This window comes from Mobula hypostoma, chromosome 5 (assembly GCF_963921235.1).
Source record: "Mobula hypostoma chromosome 5, sMobHyp1.1, whole genome shotgun sequence".
In the NCBI taxonomy this organism is placed as follows: domain Eukaryota; kingdom Metazoa; phylum Chordata; class Chondrichthyes; order Myliobatiformes; family Myliobatidae; genus Mobula; species Mobula hypostoma.
The window spans coordinates 111,118,152-111,136,568 of record NC_086101.1 but is presented as its reverse complement, the minus strand read 5'-3'; the positions used below and the strand labels follow the sequence as shown (position 1 = coordinate 111,136,568).

General features: G+C 44.6%; 1 protein-coding gene across 2 annotated transcripts; it reads right to left on the bottom strand.

The window, feature by feature from the left end:
- Window positions 1-3,500: 3,500 nt before the first annotated feature.
- nat16 (N-acetyltransferase 16) lies at window positions 3,501-17,936 on the bottom strand. 2 transcript variants are annotated; one of them, XM_063048758.1, is made up of 4 exons: window positions 17,919-17,936; window positions 16,141-16,344; window positions 11,373-11,597; window positions 3,501-7,414 (listed from the first exon to the last, which is right to left on the bottom strand). In XM_063048758.1, exons 2-4 carry the CDS (start codon window positions 16,315-16,317, stop codon window positions 6,860-6,862), a joined length of 957 nt encoding a protein of 318 aa, XP_062904828.1. In that variant the 5' UTR covers window positions 16,318-16,344; window positions 17,919-17,936; the 3' UTR covers window positions 3,501-6,859. The 2 variants fall into 2 exon arrangements, with proteins under 2 accessions (XP_062904828.1, XP_062904827.1); XM_063048757.1 differs by having other exon boundaries at window positions 16,141-16,357; window positions 17,919-17,930.
- Window positions 17,937-18,417: the final 481 nt, after the last annotated feature.

Here is an 18,417-nt window from a genome sequence, read left to right as displayed (position 1 = left end):
TCACCTGTCTGGCATGGGTGACAACAAGGCCCTGACCCCAACCAACACAGCTCTCCAGGTCATTGAGGCATGCAAGCCTCCAAATCCTATGTCAAGGTTGTGGTCCTCTTGGAGGAGGACAAAGAAATGGGCAGGAAAAATCATTGTGGACACTACCCACCTAGCAAATTGCCTTTTCCAAAAACACCCTTCTGGAAAGCGCTCATTAAAACTATTAAAACTAAAACTTTATGCCATCCTAAAAGTTTCTTCTCCCAGGCAGTTAATCTGATTAGTCCTTCTAATAGGCCACCCACACCCCCTCTAACTATGGGAGCAGGTGGTGGATGGTTGTATGAGTTGCTGGTACATATCAGAAGTCTTGGTTATGCGACCAGTGATGCCAGGCAGACAGTATCTGAAGAGTATTGTTAATGGCTGGGGTCACCAGTCTTGTAAAGACGCGGTCCAGAAGCAGGCAATGGCAAATCAGTCCTGTGGGAAAATTTGCCAAGAACAATTATGGTCATGGAAAGGCCAAGATCATCCATGTCATATGACAGGGCACATAACGAACAAATGATAATAAAATAGCTTATATGCATTGATTGTATACCTATAAAGTGACACTAGGTACAAGAGTGTCTGTACATAAGGTGACTTTACAGGAAATGATAAAGTAGTGGTCGTGGGGAGTGTGGAGGGGTGAGTTAGTGCGTGGAGGTGTTGATCAGCCTTACTGCTTTGTGAAAGTAACTGTTTTTGAGTCAGGTGGTCCTGGCGTGGATGCTATGTAGCCTCCTCCCTGATGGGATGATACAAACAGTCCATGAGCATTGTGTTTGGGATTCTTCTCGATATTGCTGGCCTTTTCTCTGGCACCTTTTTGTATGTTTGTCCTTGATGTGGTAGGCTGGTGTCTGAGACGTTGGGCAATTTTGTCCACCCATTGTCAAGCCTTCCTGTCTGCCACAGTGATGCAGCATCTACTGTGCATCTGTGATAGGTCATGATTATTGATATGCATAATACAGTTCTCTTCAGCCTGCTCAGAAAGGCGAGGCATTTGTGAACTTTCTTGTCCCACCATCAAGCACATCTTTCCTTCTCCCTCCCCCCCCCAAAAAACTTCCCACTTTCTGCAGGGATCACTCCCTATGTAACTCTCTTGTCCTATGTAATGTCCTTCCCCACTAATCTCCCTTCTGGTACTTACCTGTGCAAGCGGAACAAGTGCCACATCTGCCACTATACCTCCTCTCTCGCTACCATTCAGGACCCCAAACGGTCCTTCCAGGTGAGGCGACACTTCACCTGTGAGTCTTTTGGGGTCATCTATTGTATCTGGTGCTCCCAGTGTAGCCTCCTGTATATTGGTGAGAACTGATGGAGATTGGGAGACCACTTGGTTCACCACAAAAAGCGGGATCTCCCAGTGGCTGCCCATTTCAATTCTACTTCCCATTCCCATTCTGACATGTCAGTCCATGGCCTCTATTGCCATGATGAGGCCACACTCAGGTTGGAGGAGCAACGTCTTATACTCCATCCGGGTAGCCCCCAACCTGATGACATGAACATCAATTCCTGAACTTCTGGTAATTGCCCCCCACTCTCCTTCACCTATTGCTCATTTCTGTTTCCATCTCTCACCTTGTCCCTTTAACTGTCCATCACATCCCTCAGGTGCTCCTCTCCCTTCCCCATCTTCCATGATCTTCTTTCCTCTCCTATCAGACTCCCCCTCCTCCAGCCCTTTGTCTCTTTCATCAATCAACTTCCCAGCTTATTACTTCACCCCCTCCTCCTCTCCCAGTTTCACTTATCACCTGCCACCTTCTACTTCCTCCTCCCTTCCCTCTTCTTAATCTGACTTCTCCCCTCTTCTTTCCAGAAGGTCTCAGTCTGAAATATTGGTTGTTTGCTCTTTTCCGTAGATGCTGCCTGGCCTGCATTTTGTGTGTGTTGCCTTGACTGTGTGGGAGGTGTTCTGGGGCCATGAGAGGTTGTGTGAGATGTGCACTCCCAGGAGATTAAAAGTGCTTGCAGTTTCCACTGCCGTGCTGCCGATGGAAAGAAGAGTGTGAGTGGTGCGAGTTCTCCTGAAGTTGATAGCCATCTCCTTTGTCTTGTTGACATTGAGGAAAAGGTTATTTGCTGGCACCAGACCTCAAGCTGTTCATAATTCTCTCTAAAGGCTTGTCAGAAAAAGAGATGAGGAGAAATGAGGAGAGTAGTGAATCTGTGGAGTTCATTGCCTGTGGAGACAGCGTCATTGGGTCTAGTTAAAGCAGAGATTGATATGTTCTTGATTAGTAAGGGCGTCAGATTTATGGGGAGAAGGCAGGAGAATGGGGTTGAGATGAGTAATGAATCAGTCATGATGGAAATGCAGAGTAGACTTGATGGACTGAATGGCCTAATCCTGTTCCTATGTCTTACGGTCTTACAGAGATCGAGGTTTCTGAGGGTCTCGTGGTAGCGTAGTGGTTAGCGCGATGTTAATACATCTTGAGGTATCGGAGTTTAGAGTTCAGTACTGGTGCCATCTGTATGTCCTTCATGTTGAATGTGTGGATATTTCCTGGGTGCTTTGATTTCCTCCCACAGTCCAAAGATGTACCAGATAGGTTAATTGGCCTGTGATTAGGTTAGGGTTAATTGGAGTTGTTGGGGTGCTGTGGATCGAAGGGCTGGAAGGGCCTACTCTGCTCTGTTTCCCTAAATAAAATAGATTTCAAGTACGTGCTGAATCCTCAGAGGGATCAGAAGTGGAGGGAGTTGAGCAATTTCAAGTTACTGACTGTCAAGGTCTCTGAGGATCTAACCTGGTCGCAACATATCGATGCAGCTATAAACAAGGCAAGACAATGACTATATTTCATAAGGCATTTGAGGAGATTTGGTTTGTCACCTAAAACACTCGCAAATTTCTACAGATGTACCATGGGGAGCATTCTGACTATCTGCTTCACCATTTGGTATGGGGTGGGGGGGGAGGGGGATACTGTACAGGATCGAAGAAAGCTGCAGAAATTTGTAAAATTAATCAACTCCATCATGGGCTCTAGCCTCCATAGTATCCAGGACATCTTCAAGGAATGGTGCCTCTGAAAATGGGCTTCTATGATTCCACCCCAGCACCCAGGACGTGACCGTCAGGAAGGAGGTACAGAAGCCTGAAGGCACACTCTCAGTGATTCAGGAACAGCTTCTTCCCCTCTGCTATCTAATTCCTAAATGCACATTGAACCCATGAAAACTATCTCAATACTTTTTTAAAAATTTCTGTTTTTACACTGCTTCTTTTAATGTAACTATTTAATATGCATATATGTATACTTAGAGTAATTTACATTTTCTTTCTATATTTATCATGTATTGCATTGTACTGTTGCCATTAAGGTAACAAATTTCACGACATATGCTGTTGATATTAAACCTGATTCTGAAGAGATGAGCTGTGAGCTAAATGGAATTTTCCTTTGTTGCATTATCTAATGCCATCATGAATGAAAAGACAATTGGGCGAAGTGAGACCAGTTTAAAGTGTTTATAACCAATTTTTTAAAATTTCGTAAATGGTTCATAACATATACTTTTCAAATTGTTGCAAGAAATCAGATCATTTGTAAGCACCATGTAACATTTTTACCTCCTAGTGGAAACGTCAAATTCTACCATAGGAGAGAGCATAAAGGGGAGAAGGGGGAAGATGTGGGGAATAGGTTTTGGTAGGTACCTGGAACAGGCTGCTAGGAAAGCAGGTACAACAGTAGCACTAAAGAGGAATTCAAATAGGCACAAGTAGGGGTTGGAAATAAATGGAAAGAGTGAGCAATTTCAAGTTCCTGGATATCACCATCTCTGAGGTTCTAACCTGGGCCCAACATATCGATGCAGCTACAAAGAAGGCATGACAGCAGCTATATCTCATTAGGAGTGTGAAGTGATTAGGTATCACCATTGATGTACCGTGGAGAGCATTCTAACTGGTTGCATCACCTGCTGGTATGGGGCAGGGAGGGGGATGGGGGGGCTACTGCACAGGGTCGGAGTAAACTGCAGAGAGTTGTCAAATTAGCTCCTTTATGGGCACTGGCCTCTGTAGTATCCAGGACATCTTCAAGGAGCGATGCCTCAAAAAGGCAGCATCCATCATTAAGGACTCCCACCACCCAGGTCATGCCCCCTTCTCATTGCTCCATCAGGATGGAAGTACAGAAGCCTGAAGATACACACTCTGCAATTCAGGATCAGCTTCTTCCCCTCTGCCATCGATTTCTGAATGGACATTGAACCCATGAACACTACCTTACTACAGTTTTATTTCTATTTTTGCACTACTTATTTAAACTATTTAATATATATTGTTATGTACCCCGTAACTGGGTTGCCAAACCTGCAGAAATGGACCACTTAGTTGGAGTTTGGATTACTGGAACTAAGAAAGTTTTATTAAAGAAATAAGTAACACAGTACTCTAATCGTAAGGATATAAATGCAACGGGTTAACAATGATAAAACACACATGTGCACAGAACTAGGATAACAGGAATCAATCAAGCTCTATCGCAGTCTAGGGATAAAATGGTCAGTCTGAAGTGACGCAGAGTTCAGTTCAGCTGAGTACTGTTCGCAGTAATCGCTGCTGTGCCATTGGAGAGAGAGAGAGAGAGCGAGCGAATGCAAATCTCGATTCACAGACCTTTGATGTTCCTCGCAGTTAGCTGCCGGCGCGAGCCCTTTTAATGTCTTCTGAGGTCACTGACTGTGACCCCTCCGTTCCGGATACGATCGCTCTTCCGCGGTGAACCCGACACCCAGGCAAGGGCGGACACACACACCAGGTTCCCGCCGATCGTACCTTTTCACCCTGTGCGTCTATGGTCGGTCCCACGACCAGACCTCCAAAACTCCCACCAACTTGTGGGGGGCACACCGCACTTCCAGGGTCTCATTATCTTGTGATCTCGTGGTGTCTGTCTTGCCTTAGCGAACCTGTTCCTTTTATCCCCCTGCTGGGGTATCGCCTGTCAAACTTCAAACAATTCAGGTTCAAAGCAACCGGTCTGTCAATACTTGGAACTGTGTCTCTTTTCGTTAATCTCTCTCACCTCTCATTAACATTGTGGACGCTTCTCCCTTTGTCCCTCTTATCTCTCTCATTAGCATCAATCTTCTGATAACTTGGTCTTTCGTCACAATAAAAATATACTTACAGATATAGATACACAGTACATATACTTATATAGAGATATATATATACTTACTGTAATTCACAGTTTTTTCCCTATTATTATGTATTGCATTGTACTGCTGACACAAAGACAACAAATTTCATGACATATGCCGGTGATATTAAACCTGATTCTGATTCTAATATACAGTAGATAATGTGCAGGCAGATGGGGTTTGTTTGGACTGGCACCGCAGGTCATCACAGATATCGTGGGCTGAAAGGCCTGTTTCTGTATAGAACTTGTTACTGGCTTTATGTACATTCCCCAAGGAGTATCTCCAAATGCATTGTTGTGAAGGAAGGAGAGGAGGGAGCGAGACTGAAAATACAAGGGGTTATTGTGTTGAAGTCATACTGTTTTCACACCCCACTTCCTTGTGATCTGGGATTGCTGGCAAGGGTAGTGTTTACCTCCCATCCCTAACTGCCCCTTGAGAAGGTTTGGGCGGGGGGGGCGGGGGATAAGCTGCCATCTTGAACTGCTGCAGTCCTTCTGCTGGAGGTGCCTCCACGGTGCTATTGGAGATGGATTTCCAAGGTTCAGACCCAGTTACAATGCAGCAACTGCAGCAGACTGATGAATCAATGTGCAGTTAGATTTGAGGAGAACCTAAGGGAGATGTTCTTCCCCTATGCCTGAAGCCCAGTGGGAGAGGTGTTGGGTCTATCCTAGGCGGAGACACCTGGTGCTGGATTCACTGAAGGTTAATTCGCAGCTTGAGTCGGTCACAAGGAAGGCAAATGCAAGTGAGCATCCATTTTGAGAGTATTAGACAAGGATGTAACGCTGAAGCATGGGGTCTGACCGCACTTGGAGAATTGTTACAGTTTTCAGCTCCGTATCTAAGAAAGGGTGCACTGGCATTGGAGAGGATCCAGAGGAGGCGTAGGAAAATGATCTCAGAAATAAAAGGGTTAATGTTTGAGGCTCATTTGATGGGTCCGGACTTATACTTGCTGGAATTTACAAGAACGGGGGGATCTCATTGAAACCCACAGAATATTGAAAAGCTTAGTGGGGAGGATGTTTCCATAGTGGGGGCGTCCAGGACCAGAAAGCTGGCTTCAGAATAGAAGTATTTTCCTTCAGGTTAGAGATGAGGAGAAATTTCTTTAGCCAGATGGTGGGATTGCTTTCCACAAATGGCAATGGAGGCCAAGCAACTAGGTATACTTAAAGAGGAGGTCGATATTTTCTTGGTTAGTAAGGGTGTCAGAGGTTCCAAGGAAATCCAGAACAACATGCCCAAAATGCTGGAGAAACTAGCAGGTCAGGCAGCATCTATGGTGAGGGTGGTGAATCTGTGGAATTCATTGTCACAGATGGTTGTTGGGGCCAAGTCATTGGGTATATTTAAAGTGGAAGTTCTTGTTTAGTAAAGGGAGAAGGCAGAAGAATGGGGATAATAATTCAGGTATAATGTAATGACAGACCAGATTCAATATTTCTTATGATCTAGTCATAACCTTACATCATATTGTCTGCCTACACTGCACTTGTGTGTTACAGTACCTCTATGTTTTGCATTCTCTTATTGCTTTGTACTACTTCAAAGTACTTATAGGTTTGAAATGATCTGTATGGACAGCATGAATGTTGGTACATGTGACAATGATAAGCCAATGGCCAACACTGCCTTATAACTTTGCCTCTAGCACACACTGCCCCTTGATGATTTTTTGACTGGTCAGACCGAAGACTGTCTGGCAGAAGGAGTGCATGGCAGACCAAATGGTCTTGTTTAAGTGTATGAAGCAGTATGTGGGACCCTGAAGGAAGCTAAGAGCCTTGTGCAACTGAGAAAGAAACTGATTCCTGGCACGAGGGAAATCCTTTCCAAAGATATCAATGTTGAGACAAAGATTGTTGGCACCCGCGGGCACCTTGTAGGGGCTGGAGCAGATGCTCAGGACGGTCGGGTCCACTACGCTGTCCGCCATCCAGGTGAGGTTTTGCTTCAGGAGTACCTCTAGGTTGCCCTCGAGGGGCTTGTAAGGGATCCAGTCTTGTATGATGATGCCCCCTGGCAGCACTTCCTCCACCACCTGCCGGTCCAGGAACACCCGCTTGACATCACCCGCTGCCAGCTGGATGGGCTCTTCCCATTCATGCTTGCTTGCCTTCAGGTGGCCGATGGTGGCGTCCACCATGGGCTGCAGCTCCTCTGCCACGAAGTGGAGATCCAGCACCTCCTGTAGGCAGAAGAAAGAGTCCTGCGTCAGATTAGAGGGCACGTGCTATAAGGAGAGGGTGGACAACCAGCTTGTTTTCTCAGGAGCAGCGGAGGCTGAGGGAAGACCTGACAGGATTTTATTAAGTTATGAAAGGTGGACAGTTGGCATCTTTTATCCAGGGTCAAAATGTCTAATACTCAAGTATACATTTAATGTGAGAGGCATTGATTTCAAAGGAAATGAGTGGGGCATTTTCTTTTTACGCACTGAGGCTTGAGTGCACTCTGATAGGGATGACTATGTTTAAATGTGAGACTGTGGACTGCAGTTAGTGTGTGAATCATAGAATACAGTACTGTAACTGGTAGTAATGTGATACTGTAATTACAGATTTGTTGTTGGACATAACAATAACAATCACCGAATGAACTTCCTTTGGTAATCATATCTGCATTGTAAGTTGAAGCTGTTCATTGTAAATTGTGTGAATAATGGAATATCACGGTGTCATAGAGTGACAGAGCATGGAAACAGGCCCTTCGGCCCAACAGGTCCATGCTGACCACAGCATCCTTCCTACTAGTTGTAATGTGAAGGGTTAGTTTACTTGCGACCCACACAAGATGCTGGAGGAACTCAGCAGACTAGGCAGCATCACTGGATAAAAGTACAGTTAACGTTTCGGGCCTAGGACCTCTGGCAGCTCATTCCAGGTATTCACTACCCTCCCCATAAAGCAGTTACCTCTCAGGTCTCTTAAATCTCCTCCGTCTTGTAACTATGTCCTCTAGTTTTGGACTCCTCAACCCTTGGGAAAAGACTATGACTGTTTACCTTATCCATACTCCTTCCTTCTCAGTCCTGATGAAGAGTTTCAGCCAAAACGTCAACTGTTCACTGTTTTCCATAGACACTGCCTGGCCTGCTGGGTTCCTCCAGCATTTTTTGTGCGTTCCTCTAGATTTCCAGCATCTGCAGATTTTCTCATGTTTGTGATTCATACTCCTTATGATTTTTTAAATTTCTGTAAAGTCACGTCTCATTCTTCTGCACTCCAAGGAATAAAGATCTATCATCTCTTTATAATTCAGGCCCTCTAGTCCAGGCAGCATCCTTGTAAAATCCCTTCTGCACCTTCTCCGTCTTCATGATGTCTTTCTTCTAACAGACTGACCAAAGCTCCAAGTAAATAACTAACACAAACACACACACACAATGTTGGAGGAGTTCAACACGTCAGCATGTCTGTGCCAAGACCCTTCATCTGGACCTGATTGCCTTGGCCCGAAACACTGACTGCTTATTTCCCTCCATAGGAGGTGCCTGACTTGCTGAGTTCCTCCAGCATTTTGTGTGTGTTGCTCAAGATTTCTAGCATCTGCAGAATCTCTTGTGCTTCTGATACTCCAAGTGCAGCCTCAGTAACAAGTTGTATAACTGCAACATAATGTTCCTAACCCTAAACTCAATGAAGGTCAGCATTGTAAATGCCTTTGTCACCACCCCGTCTTCTTGTGTGGCCATTTCCAGTGAACTTTGCATTTGTACCACAACACTCGTCAGTGCCCTGCCATTTACAGCACAGGTCCTATCCTGGTTTGAATGTCCAAAATGCATCACCTCACACTTAGCTAAATTGAAAAACATTTGCCATTCCTCAGTACATCGCCCAAGTGATCAAGATATCATTGTACTGTAATTGATTTTAACCTGCTTCACTGTCAACAAGACACTAATTTATCATCAGCTGAAGTGCCTGTGTATACTTGGAGAAGGAACACTGAGGTATCCATGGGGACACTAGGCTTTGATGCCCTCTCTTGGTCAGGGACAACCATAGATGTTGTGTTCTAGCTGTCTAGATATGCAAGCTCGGGCAGAACAATATGGAGAGCATACTGTTGCCCAAGTAGCAAGCTCCCACTCTCTAAGCATCTGATGAACCCAAAGGAATGGCAGAGACTGATACAGTTCAGGACCAGCGTATCTCAGGAGTTGCCAGTTAGTGTTGAACTCAATGTAGGACTGCCTGAGGGACTCCAGCTCCAGATTTTTCTCTTGAGGTTTATTCCTGAAGCCTTCTCCATGAGTAGGTATAGCTGAAATGCAGCGGAGGTTTGAGATTAGAGTTTCCCTTCTCCTAGATGAGCTGCCAACCACAACTGACAAGCCCCTTCTGCCCAAAGCGACTGGTTTCAAGGTGCCAGTAACCCACCTTTGCCCCCTCTCCTGTCAGTAGAAATGGTTCCACTGGGGTTAGTAGCTGAGCCGCACATGAAGGCCAAGAGCTGGACTTGGTTGTCCGAGGCTATTTGAGGCGCACACCATTGGGAACATTTAATAGGTAGTGGGAGCTTGTCCCCATTATCACCCTTGGCTATAACAATCTTAGGTTGTGTTATAGTTTGAAACTATTGAGTGTAAAGAGTGTGAATCATGGAATATTGTAGTATTGTAATAATGTAATCACTGATCAAACGTTCTTTGGTAGACAAGACTTGTAATTTGAAGCCTTTCACTGTAAGTTGTGTGATTAGTGAATATTGCAGCGGTCTGTTGCTTCCCTGAAAATTGCTGCACGGTTAATAGGGTGGTAATGAAGGTGTAGGGCACGCTTGCCTTTATTAGATGTGGCACTGAGTTAAAGAGTCAGGAAATTAAATTGCAGCTTTGTAAAACTCTAGTTAGGCTGCATCGGAAGTATTGTATTCAGTTCTGTCACCCCCTGACAGTCATAGTCAGAAGAAGTACAACACAGAAACAGGCCCTTCGACCCATCTAGTCCACTTAAACTGCCTACTCCCATCGGGACTACAGCTCTCTGTACCCCTCCCATCCATATACCTATCCAAACTTCTCTTCAGTGTTGAAATTGAGCTTGCATTCACCACTTGTGTTGACAGCTCATTCCACACTCTCACGACCCTCTGAGTGAAGAAGTTTCCTCTCATGTTCTCCTTAAACTTTTCACCTTTCACCCTTAACCCATGACCTTTGACTGTAGTCCCACCCAACCTCAGTTCAAAAAGCCTGCTTGCATCTACCCTATCTGTACCCTCATAATTTTGTATCCCCCTAATGTTCTAAGGAATAAAGTCCTAACCTATTCAGTCTTTCCAGACCCGGCAATATTCATGTAAATTTTCTTTGTTCTCTTTCAACTTTGTTTACTTCTTTGCTGTAGGTAGGTGACCAAAACTGGACACAACTTAGGCCTGACATGAAGCACATGGAAATTTTGGAAAAGGTTTACCAGGATGCTGCCTGACTTAGGAGGCATGTGCTATAAGGAGAGGTTGGATTGTTTTCTCTGCAGCGGTGGAGGTTGAGAGGGAGAACTGATAGACTTTTATAAGATTACAAAAGGCTTAGATCATATCTTCCTCCCAGGGAATGTCTATTACTAGAAAACATGCATATAAAGTGAGGGGGGCTAAATTCAATGGAGATGTTTTTATCCAATAATTGCTCCCTCCTGGAGCACCCAGACCTGTCTCATTAACAAGGCATTTACACTCAGAGAACTGTCACACTCTGTTCCCAACCTGGGGCCAACTGACTCCTTGGTTAATAGTAGGGGTCCATAGCATAAAAAAATGTTCACTATTTGGTTTTTGTTTCTCGCACTATTGTATATAAACTCTAGAGACTGTTGTGTGGAAAAATCCCAGGAGATCAGCAGTTTCTGAGATACTCAAGCCACATCATCTGGCACCAACAGTCATTCCATAGTCAAAGACACTTTGATCACATTTCTTCCCCATTCTGATGTTTGGTCTGAACAACAACTGAACCTTTTGACCACGTCTGCGTGCTTTTATGTATTAAGTTGCTGCCACATGTTTGGCTGATTAGATATTTATACTAATGAGCAGGTGAACCTAATAAAGTGGCTACTGAGTGTAGTATGATAAAGTGATCACTGACTGAATCTCCTTTGTAAAAGGGAAAAAAAAGGAATTGTACATGCTGTTACCTGACTGCATATTAACCGGAACTTGGTGAAGACATCAGGGTTTAGCCCCCCTTGTCTGGTGTAGCGTTGAACCTCCAGACTTGGGAACTGGGATTTTACCAGGGCGAAGACATACTGCTGAATTATCCCAGCGATTCCTTTTCCCCTCTCGCTGGGCGCCACCCTCAAACCTTCCATAATTGCGGTGCGGCTATTGTCGACAATCCTCGCTGACAACAGAGCCACCTGCCAACAAGAGCAAAAGCCTGCGTTCACACCAAGGCAGGTTATCCCCATCCTCCCCCTCACCTGAGCCTCGACAACAGGACATTATTTGGATAAATCTTTGCAATCGTGACGTTAGAAAAACTGGAAAGGTGACATCACAGCGACTGATCCCGATATTTGGACGATGATTTATGCATTGGGCCGAATTGGAAAGGTCAGGTACAAGCCAAGTCGAGGTGGTGGGGCCTAGAGCGTATCGGCTGACAGACCCAATGTTTAGAGGAAAATTTCAGTGCCAGGCCAAATTGAAAAGGTCAGAGTGTCGAAGCCTGAGGTGAGGGTCGGGCCGGTTCAGCTCGCTGCTCCGAGACATTTACTCAGCTTTGTACTAAACTAAGGGTCTGTAGATGGCCTTTCTTTGTGGACTTCAGCTATTTGCTTGTGTTTATTGTTTGTATGATTTGTTTTTGTCTCTGCACATTGGGTGTTCAGACTTTTTTTAAAATGGGTTCTTTTGGTATGTCATGTCTCCCTGTAAGGAGACAAATCTCAAGATTGTATAATATATACATACTTTGATAATAAATGTACTTTGAACAAGGGGACATATAAAGAGGAAAGCAGACCCTTCAGCCCATCATATTGCTGGTGATTGTCAACCACCAATTTACACTAATCCTCCTTATTTAATTATTTATTGAGATGCAGTGTGGAACACGGCTTCCTGGCCCTTCAGAATCGGGTTTGTCATGAAATTTGTTAACTTAGCGGCAGCAGTAAAGTGCAATACATGGTAATATAGGAAAAATAAATAAATAAGTAAATCAATTACTGCAAGTAACTATATAAAAATCAAATAGTTAAATTTAAAATAGTGCAAAAACAAATTAGCAAAAGTGAGGTAGTGTTCACGGGTTCAGTGTCGATTTAGGAATCGGATGGCAGAGGGGAAGAAGCTGTTCCTGAATCACTGAGTGTGTGCCTTTGGGTTTCTGTACCTCCTTCCTGGTGGTACCAATGAGAAGAGGGCATGACCTGAGTAATGGGGGCCCTTTAAAATGGACACCACCTTTCTGAGGCACCGCTCCTTGAAGATGTCCTGGATACTACGGAGGCTAGTACCCAAGATGGAGCTGACGGATTTTACAGCTTTCTGTAGTTTGAAGCCACGCAACCCAGCAATCCTCCAGTTTAACCCTAGGGTAATCATGGGACAATTTACAATGACTAATTAACCTACCAAACAGTACGTCTTTGGACTGTGGGAGGAAACTGGAGCATGTGGTCATGGGAAGGATGTGCAAACTCCTCGCTGGCAACGGCGAGAATTGAACCCGGGTCACCTGTACTGTAAAGCGTGCTAACAACTACGCTACCATGCCTATAAATCCCCATTTAATTCCACCCATGTTCCCATCAACTCTGTCCTCACCCAGTTTACAGTGGCAGATTAATTCACCAACCCTGCATGTCGCTGGGATGTGGGAGGGAACTGGAATACCAGGGGAAAATCCATTTGGTCACAGGGAGAATTGTACAAATCACATGCATAAACACACACACACACACACACACACACACACACACACACACACACACATTCTCTCTCTCTCTGTCTCACACACACAATCTCTCACACACACACACACACACACACGCGCACACACACCTCTCTCACACACACACACGCACACACACACTCACACACACACTCCCACACACACACACACTCACACTCACACACACACTCACACTCACACTGTCTCACACATAGACACAGTCTCACACACACACACACACACATACACACACACTCTCCTCACACGCACTCACAAAGCACTCACACACTCACACAGGCACACACACACACACACACACACACTCACACACTCACACACATATTCACACACACACACTCTCACACACACTCATACACACTCTCACACACACTCACACACTCATGTGCACACACACACACACACTCACTCGCACACACACTCACACACGCACTCACACACACTCTCACACACGCGCACACACACACACTCTCTCACACACATACAGGCACACACACACACACACTCATACACACACACACTTACACACACACACACTCTCTCTCACACACACACACACAGCCAGAGGGGCTGGGATCAAATTCAAATCTTAGGAACTGTAGGGGAGAGTAGCTTCTCCCACTGTGCCACTGTGAAAGTTGGGGAAATAAGAAGGCAAGGAAGCAAACAGTAAATAGTTGATATGAAGAGGGCTGGATTTGGAGAGATTTTGAGTGTACAGCTTCAAGCCCTTAGTAACAGGACAGGTTACTAAGTACAAAATATAAGAACAAGGAGATTATGCCAACATCAAGTCAAAGAACAAATTTATACATTGGAGCTCAGAAGAACGAGGGGTGATCTTATTGAAATATGAATATTGGTAAATTGGTTTATTATTGTCACATGTACTGAGGTACAGTGAAAAACTTGTTTTACCGTTTGTACAGATTGATTCACTGTAATGGTCATTAAGGTAGAGCAAGTTAAAGCAGTAACAAAATAAAGTGTTACAGCCACAGAGAAGGTGCAGTGTAGTCAGGCAATAAATTGCAAGGTCTTAATAAGGTAGATTTTGAGGTCCCGAGCCCATCTTATCAAACTCGGGGACTACTCAATAGACTTATTAGAAGCTGAACTTGGGCTTGGTGGTATGAGCGATTAGGCTTTTGTATCTTTTGCCCTGTGAGAAAGGGGAACATTCAGACTTTTGTGTTTTCTGCCCCGTGGAAGAGGGCAGCGATCAGACTTTTGTATCTTCTGTCCTGTGGGAGAGGGGAGCGATCACTCTTTTGTATCTACTGTAAAATAGCGAGGGAGTCTAGCACCAGAGGGCACAGCCTCAGAATAAAGGGATATCCCTTTAGAACTGAGATTAGGAGGACTTTCTTCAGCCAGATGGTGGTGAATCTCGAATTCGTTATCATAGACAAGTCACTGGGTATGTTTAAGACAGAGATTGATATGTTCTTGATTGGTAACGGGGTTATGGGGAGAAAGCAGGAGATTGGGGCTGAAAGAAAACAGCCGCAATGGAATAGCAGAGCATACTCTATGGATTGAATGGCCTTTGTCTGCTTCTATGTCTTTTGGTTTTATAGATGCAGAGTGGGTGTTGCTGATACTCTAAGGGCGTAACTCAGAATAATGATTGGACAGGCTTAGGTTTTTCCTTTGGTGGGAGAATGGGTTTGAAGAAGAAGAAGAAGAAATTAGCCATGATTGAATGAAGGAGAAAGCAGACTCAATGGGCTGAATTATGGATAATCTGCTCCTCTGCCTTACAGACAGCATAGAGCTTTGGCTGAGGTTGGTGGGCTCACGTATGTTGGGGGGGGGGGGGAGTGAACAGCAGATTCAGACTGTCATCTTGATAGCCATAGGACCATGAGACATGGGAGGAGATCTAGGCTATTCAGCCCATTGAGTCTGTTCCACCATTCAATTTTGGCTGATTTATTATCCCTCTCAACTCCACTCTCCTGCCTTCTTCCTGTAACTATTGATGCCCTTACTAATCAAGAACCTATTATCCTCCACTTTAAATACAGTGGATTCTGGTTAATTGGGACAATTGAGCGGTGTTTCAATTAGCCAAAGTTTCCTGGAAATAATTAAAAAGGTATAAAAATAACAAACTACAGTTTAATTGAGTAACAAATTATGTATTTAAATGAAATGTGGAACAAATTAGAATAATATCAATACTATGTACTATAAAACTGTATATTAGATCCTAATAGTTATCGAAGGAGGAAATCGTTCAGTGTACACTGCCTCTTTCTTTTGATTGACCATAAATGAGCAAAACCAGTGCAGACACCTAGTTTATATAATGGACTGCCTTCATACAATGCTTCAGATGATTGCATCCTCCAAATCTTTAGTTTCATTCAAGATGATTGTTGACACCTTCAAATTCTATGTAGTTCCTAAACTTGCAGAAGTAGTGAAATCATTTTGTTTGCACTCCTGGCTGTTTCTGGCTTCTCCAAGCCTGAACGCTTGAAACTACAGTGACCAAAACAATCCTGAATGTTTTGAACATTGTCTTAATGCTCATTTCTCGCCCAGTTCTGTGACAAAAATCACAGCTTTTTGAACACCAGTGCACACAACTGACACTAGTTTAAAAGTTTTTGCACTAAGCACGGTGTAATGTCTAACGGCCACGCAAGGGCACGCGTCTGATGCTAGTAAGGAACTGTTTGGCAACAGTCTCCTGCCCCAAAAAGTGACGTAGTGTCCCACTTAAAGAAAGGGAATCCTGGCTATTTTCTGGATTTGTTTTTGTTCTTTAAGAGCTGTGCTAGAATAGTGGCTGCTCCGATTAACTGATGACCCAGGTAACCAGTGTCCACTGTATAGTTGATGAATAACGGGGATGATTCCACATGAAATGTGGAATCTGCCACTGGAAAATGAAATTGGCTTGAATGGGGCATCTTGATGGGATAAAAGGCCTGTTTCTGTGCTGTACAACTCTGACTCTGTAACATACTCACCACCTTGCCCTCTTTCTTGGCCAAGATCACTCTCCGCAATGGGTCCTTCAGCCATCTGTGGTAACGGTCGGGCAGGTAGTCGAGGCCGTTGTAGATGTTCACGGAGATGGACATCACCTGCTCAAAGTCATCCACCTGGGCGAGGCAAAACTCCAGCTCGTGGCTCGCTCCCTCCATCCTGAAAGTGCTTACACTGCGACAGACCTGGGGGAGGAAACTGCAACAGGTTAAACCTTCTGGTGAGACCTTATGGTGGGGGGTTGGGGGAATACCTTCAGGTCGACGTTAGTGCTCAGACAAGGAGCAGCTGACTCTTACCCCTCAGGAATATCTAATTCGGCTCCCACTGCTACACCTGATGCATTCGCAGGACCTCGTGATTTAGGACTGTATCAACCGATCCACTGTATTTTGGCCCCATACCTCTTGAGACCATGCTTGTGACATGCTCCTGTTTACACCACTGTTGAGGGTTGAGAGCCTCAAGTTCCAAGCTGTAAACCTCATCAATAACTTGTCCTCGTCCAATCAATCAGATATCATGGCCAAAACAGTCCAGCAGAGCCTCTACTTTCTCAGGAGACTAAACAAATTTGGCTGTTTTGGCCATTGACCTGCACCCATTTTTATAGATGCACCATAGAAAGCATCCTATTTGGATGCATCACGGCTTGGTATGACAACAGCTCTGCTCGAGACTGCAGAGAATTGTGTACATAGCTCAGCATTTCAGCCTTCCCTCCATGGACTCTGTCTACACTTCTCGAGAAAGCAACCAACATAATCAAAGCATCCCCCCCACCACCCTGGAGTTCTCTCTTCTCCACCCTCCCATTGGCAGAAGGTACAAGAGCCCGAAAGCACTTGCCACCAGACTCAAAGATAACTTCTATCCGCTGTTACAAGCTTATTGAATGGACTTTTTGAACAATAAGATGAACCCCTGACCTCACATCTACTGCATCATGTCCCTTGCATCTTATTGTCTACCTGCATCACACTTACTCTGTAATTGTACCACTACATAGAGTCATAGAACACTACAGCACAGAAACAGACCCATCTAGTCTGTAGTCACCTGTTATTCTGTCTAGTCCCATCGACCTGCTCCGGAACCATATCCCTCCATACCTCTCCTCTCCATGTACCGATTCAAACTTCTCTTTAGTGTTGCAGTCGAACCCACGTCCGCCATTTCCGGTGGCAGCTCGTTCCACACTCACAACACCCTCTGAGTGAAGACGTTGCTCCTTAAACATTTCACCTTTCACCCTCATCCTGTTACCTGTTATTCTGGTCTCAGCTAACCTCAGTGGAAAAAAAGCCTGTTTGCTATCTATCTCGCTCATAATTTTGCATACTTCTGACATATATCCCCTCATTCTCCGACGCTCCAGGGAATGAGGGCATAACCTGTTCAGCCTTTCCCTATGACTGAGGTCCTCAAGTCCTGGCAACATCCTTGCAAATTTCTTCTGTGTTCTTTCAGTCATGTTGAGATCTTTCCTGTAGGTAAATGAGTATTCTGCATCCTTGCCTTTGCACCATTTCAAAGTCCTGAAGTATTGGAATGATTTGTATGGATGCCATGCATAACAAAATTTATCGCCGTATCTTAGCAAATGTAACAATTCAAAAAAGACATTCGCGAAAAAAATACACATATTTAAAAAAAATTAATGTTACCCCCCCCACCCCACTCCACCCCACTTCCAAATTCAAATTCAAATTCAGCTTCTGTCCAATCCACTCCACTAGAACTCTGCATTATTTCTAACCTGTTGCTCAACTGCAAGTCGACGGGTTTCAGACTTCAGACTTGACACTGGTTTTATGTGTGTTCTGGGGCCACGTGATATGGGTGGGCGTGCATTGGTGCTGATGCATAAACCATTCAGGTCCCAGATTACAAAGGAGTGCAGAATTAGCAGGGGCATGCAATTCAGGTGAAAGGGAAAGGGGGCAGTAAGTTCAAAGGAGGTGTGTGGGACAGACAGGATTAGAATGACTTTTATCACTGACATCTTGTGAAATTTGTGTTTTGTGGCAGCAGTACAGTGCAATACATAAAATACACTATAATCTACAATAAGAATATAACATTATTAATGTTAATATAATATACACAGTGGCCAGGAGGTACCTAACAAAGTGGCCACAATATCTACTGTTGCCTCCGATATCCAGAGAGGTGACAGTAATGATCAGGCGGCTAGAAAATGACGCTAGAGAGGTAGTCATGGGTGATAAAGAACTGGCGGATGAACAGAGTGAGTA

Coding starts and splice junctions, on each gene's coding strand:
- nat16 (XM_063048758.1), bottom strand. CDS start 16,317: ATGGAGGGAGCGAGCCACGAGCTGGAGTTTTGCCTCGCCCAGGTGGAT. Junction 11,598..16,140: donor CCAAGAAAGAGGGCAAGGTG/GTGAGTATGTTA, acceptor TCTTGTTGGCAG/GTGGCTCTGTTGTCAGCGAG. Junction 7,415..11,372: donor TCCGGTTAATATGCAGTCAG/GTAACAGCATGT, acceptor TTCTGCCTACAG/GAGGTGCTGGATCTCCACTT.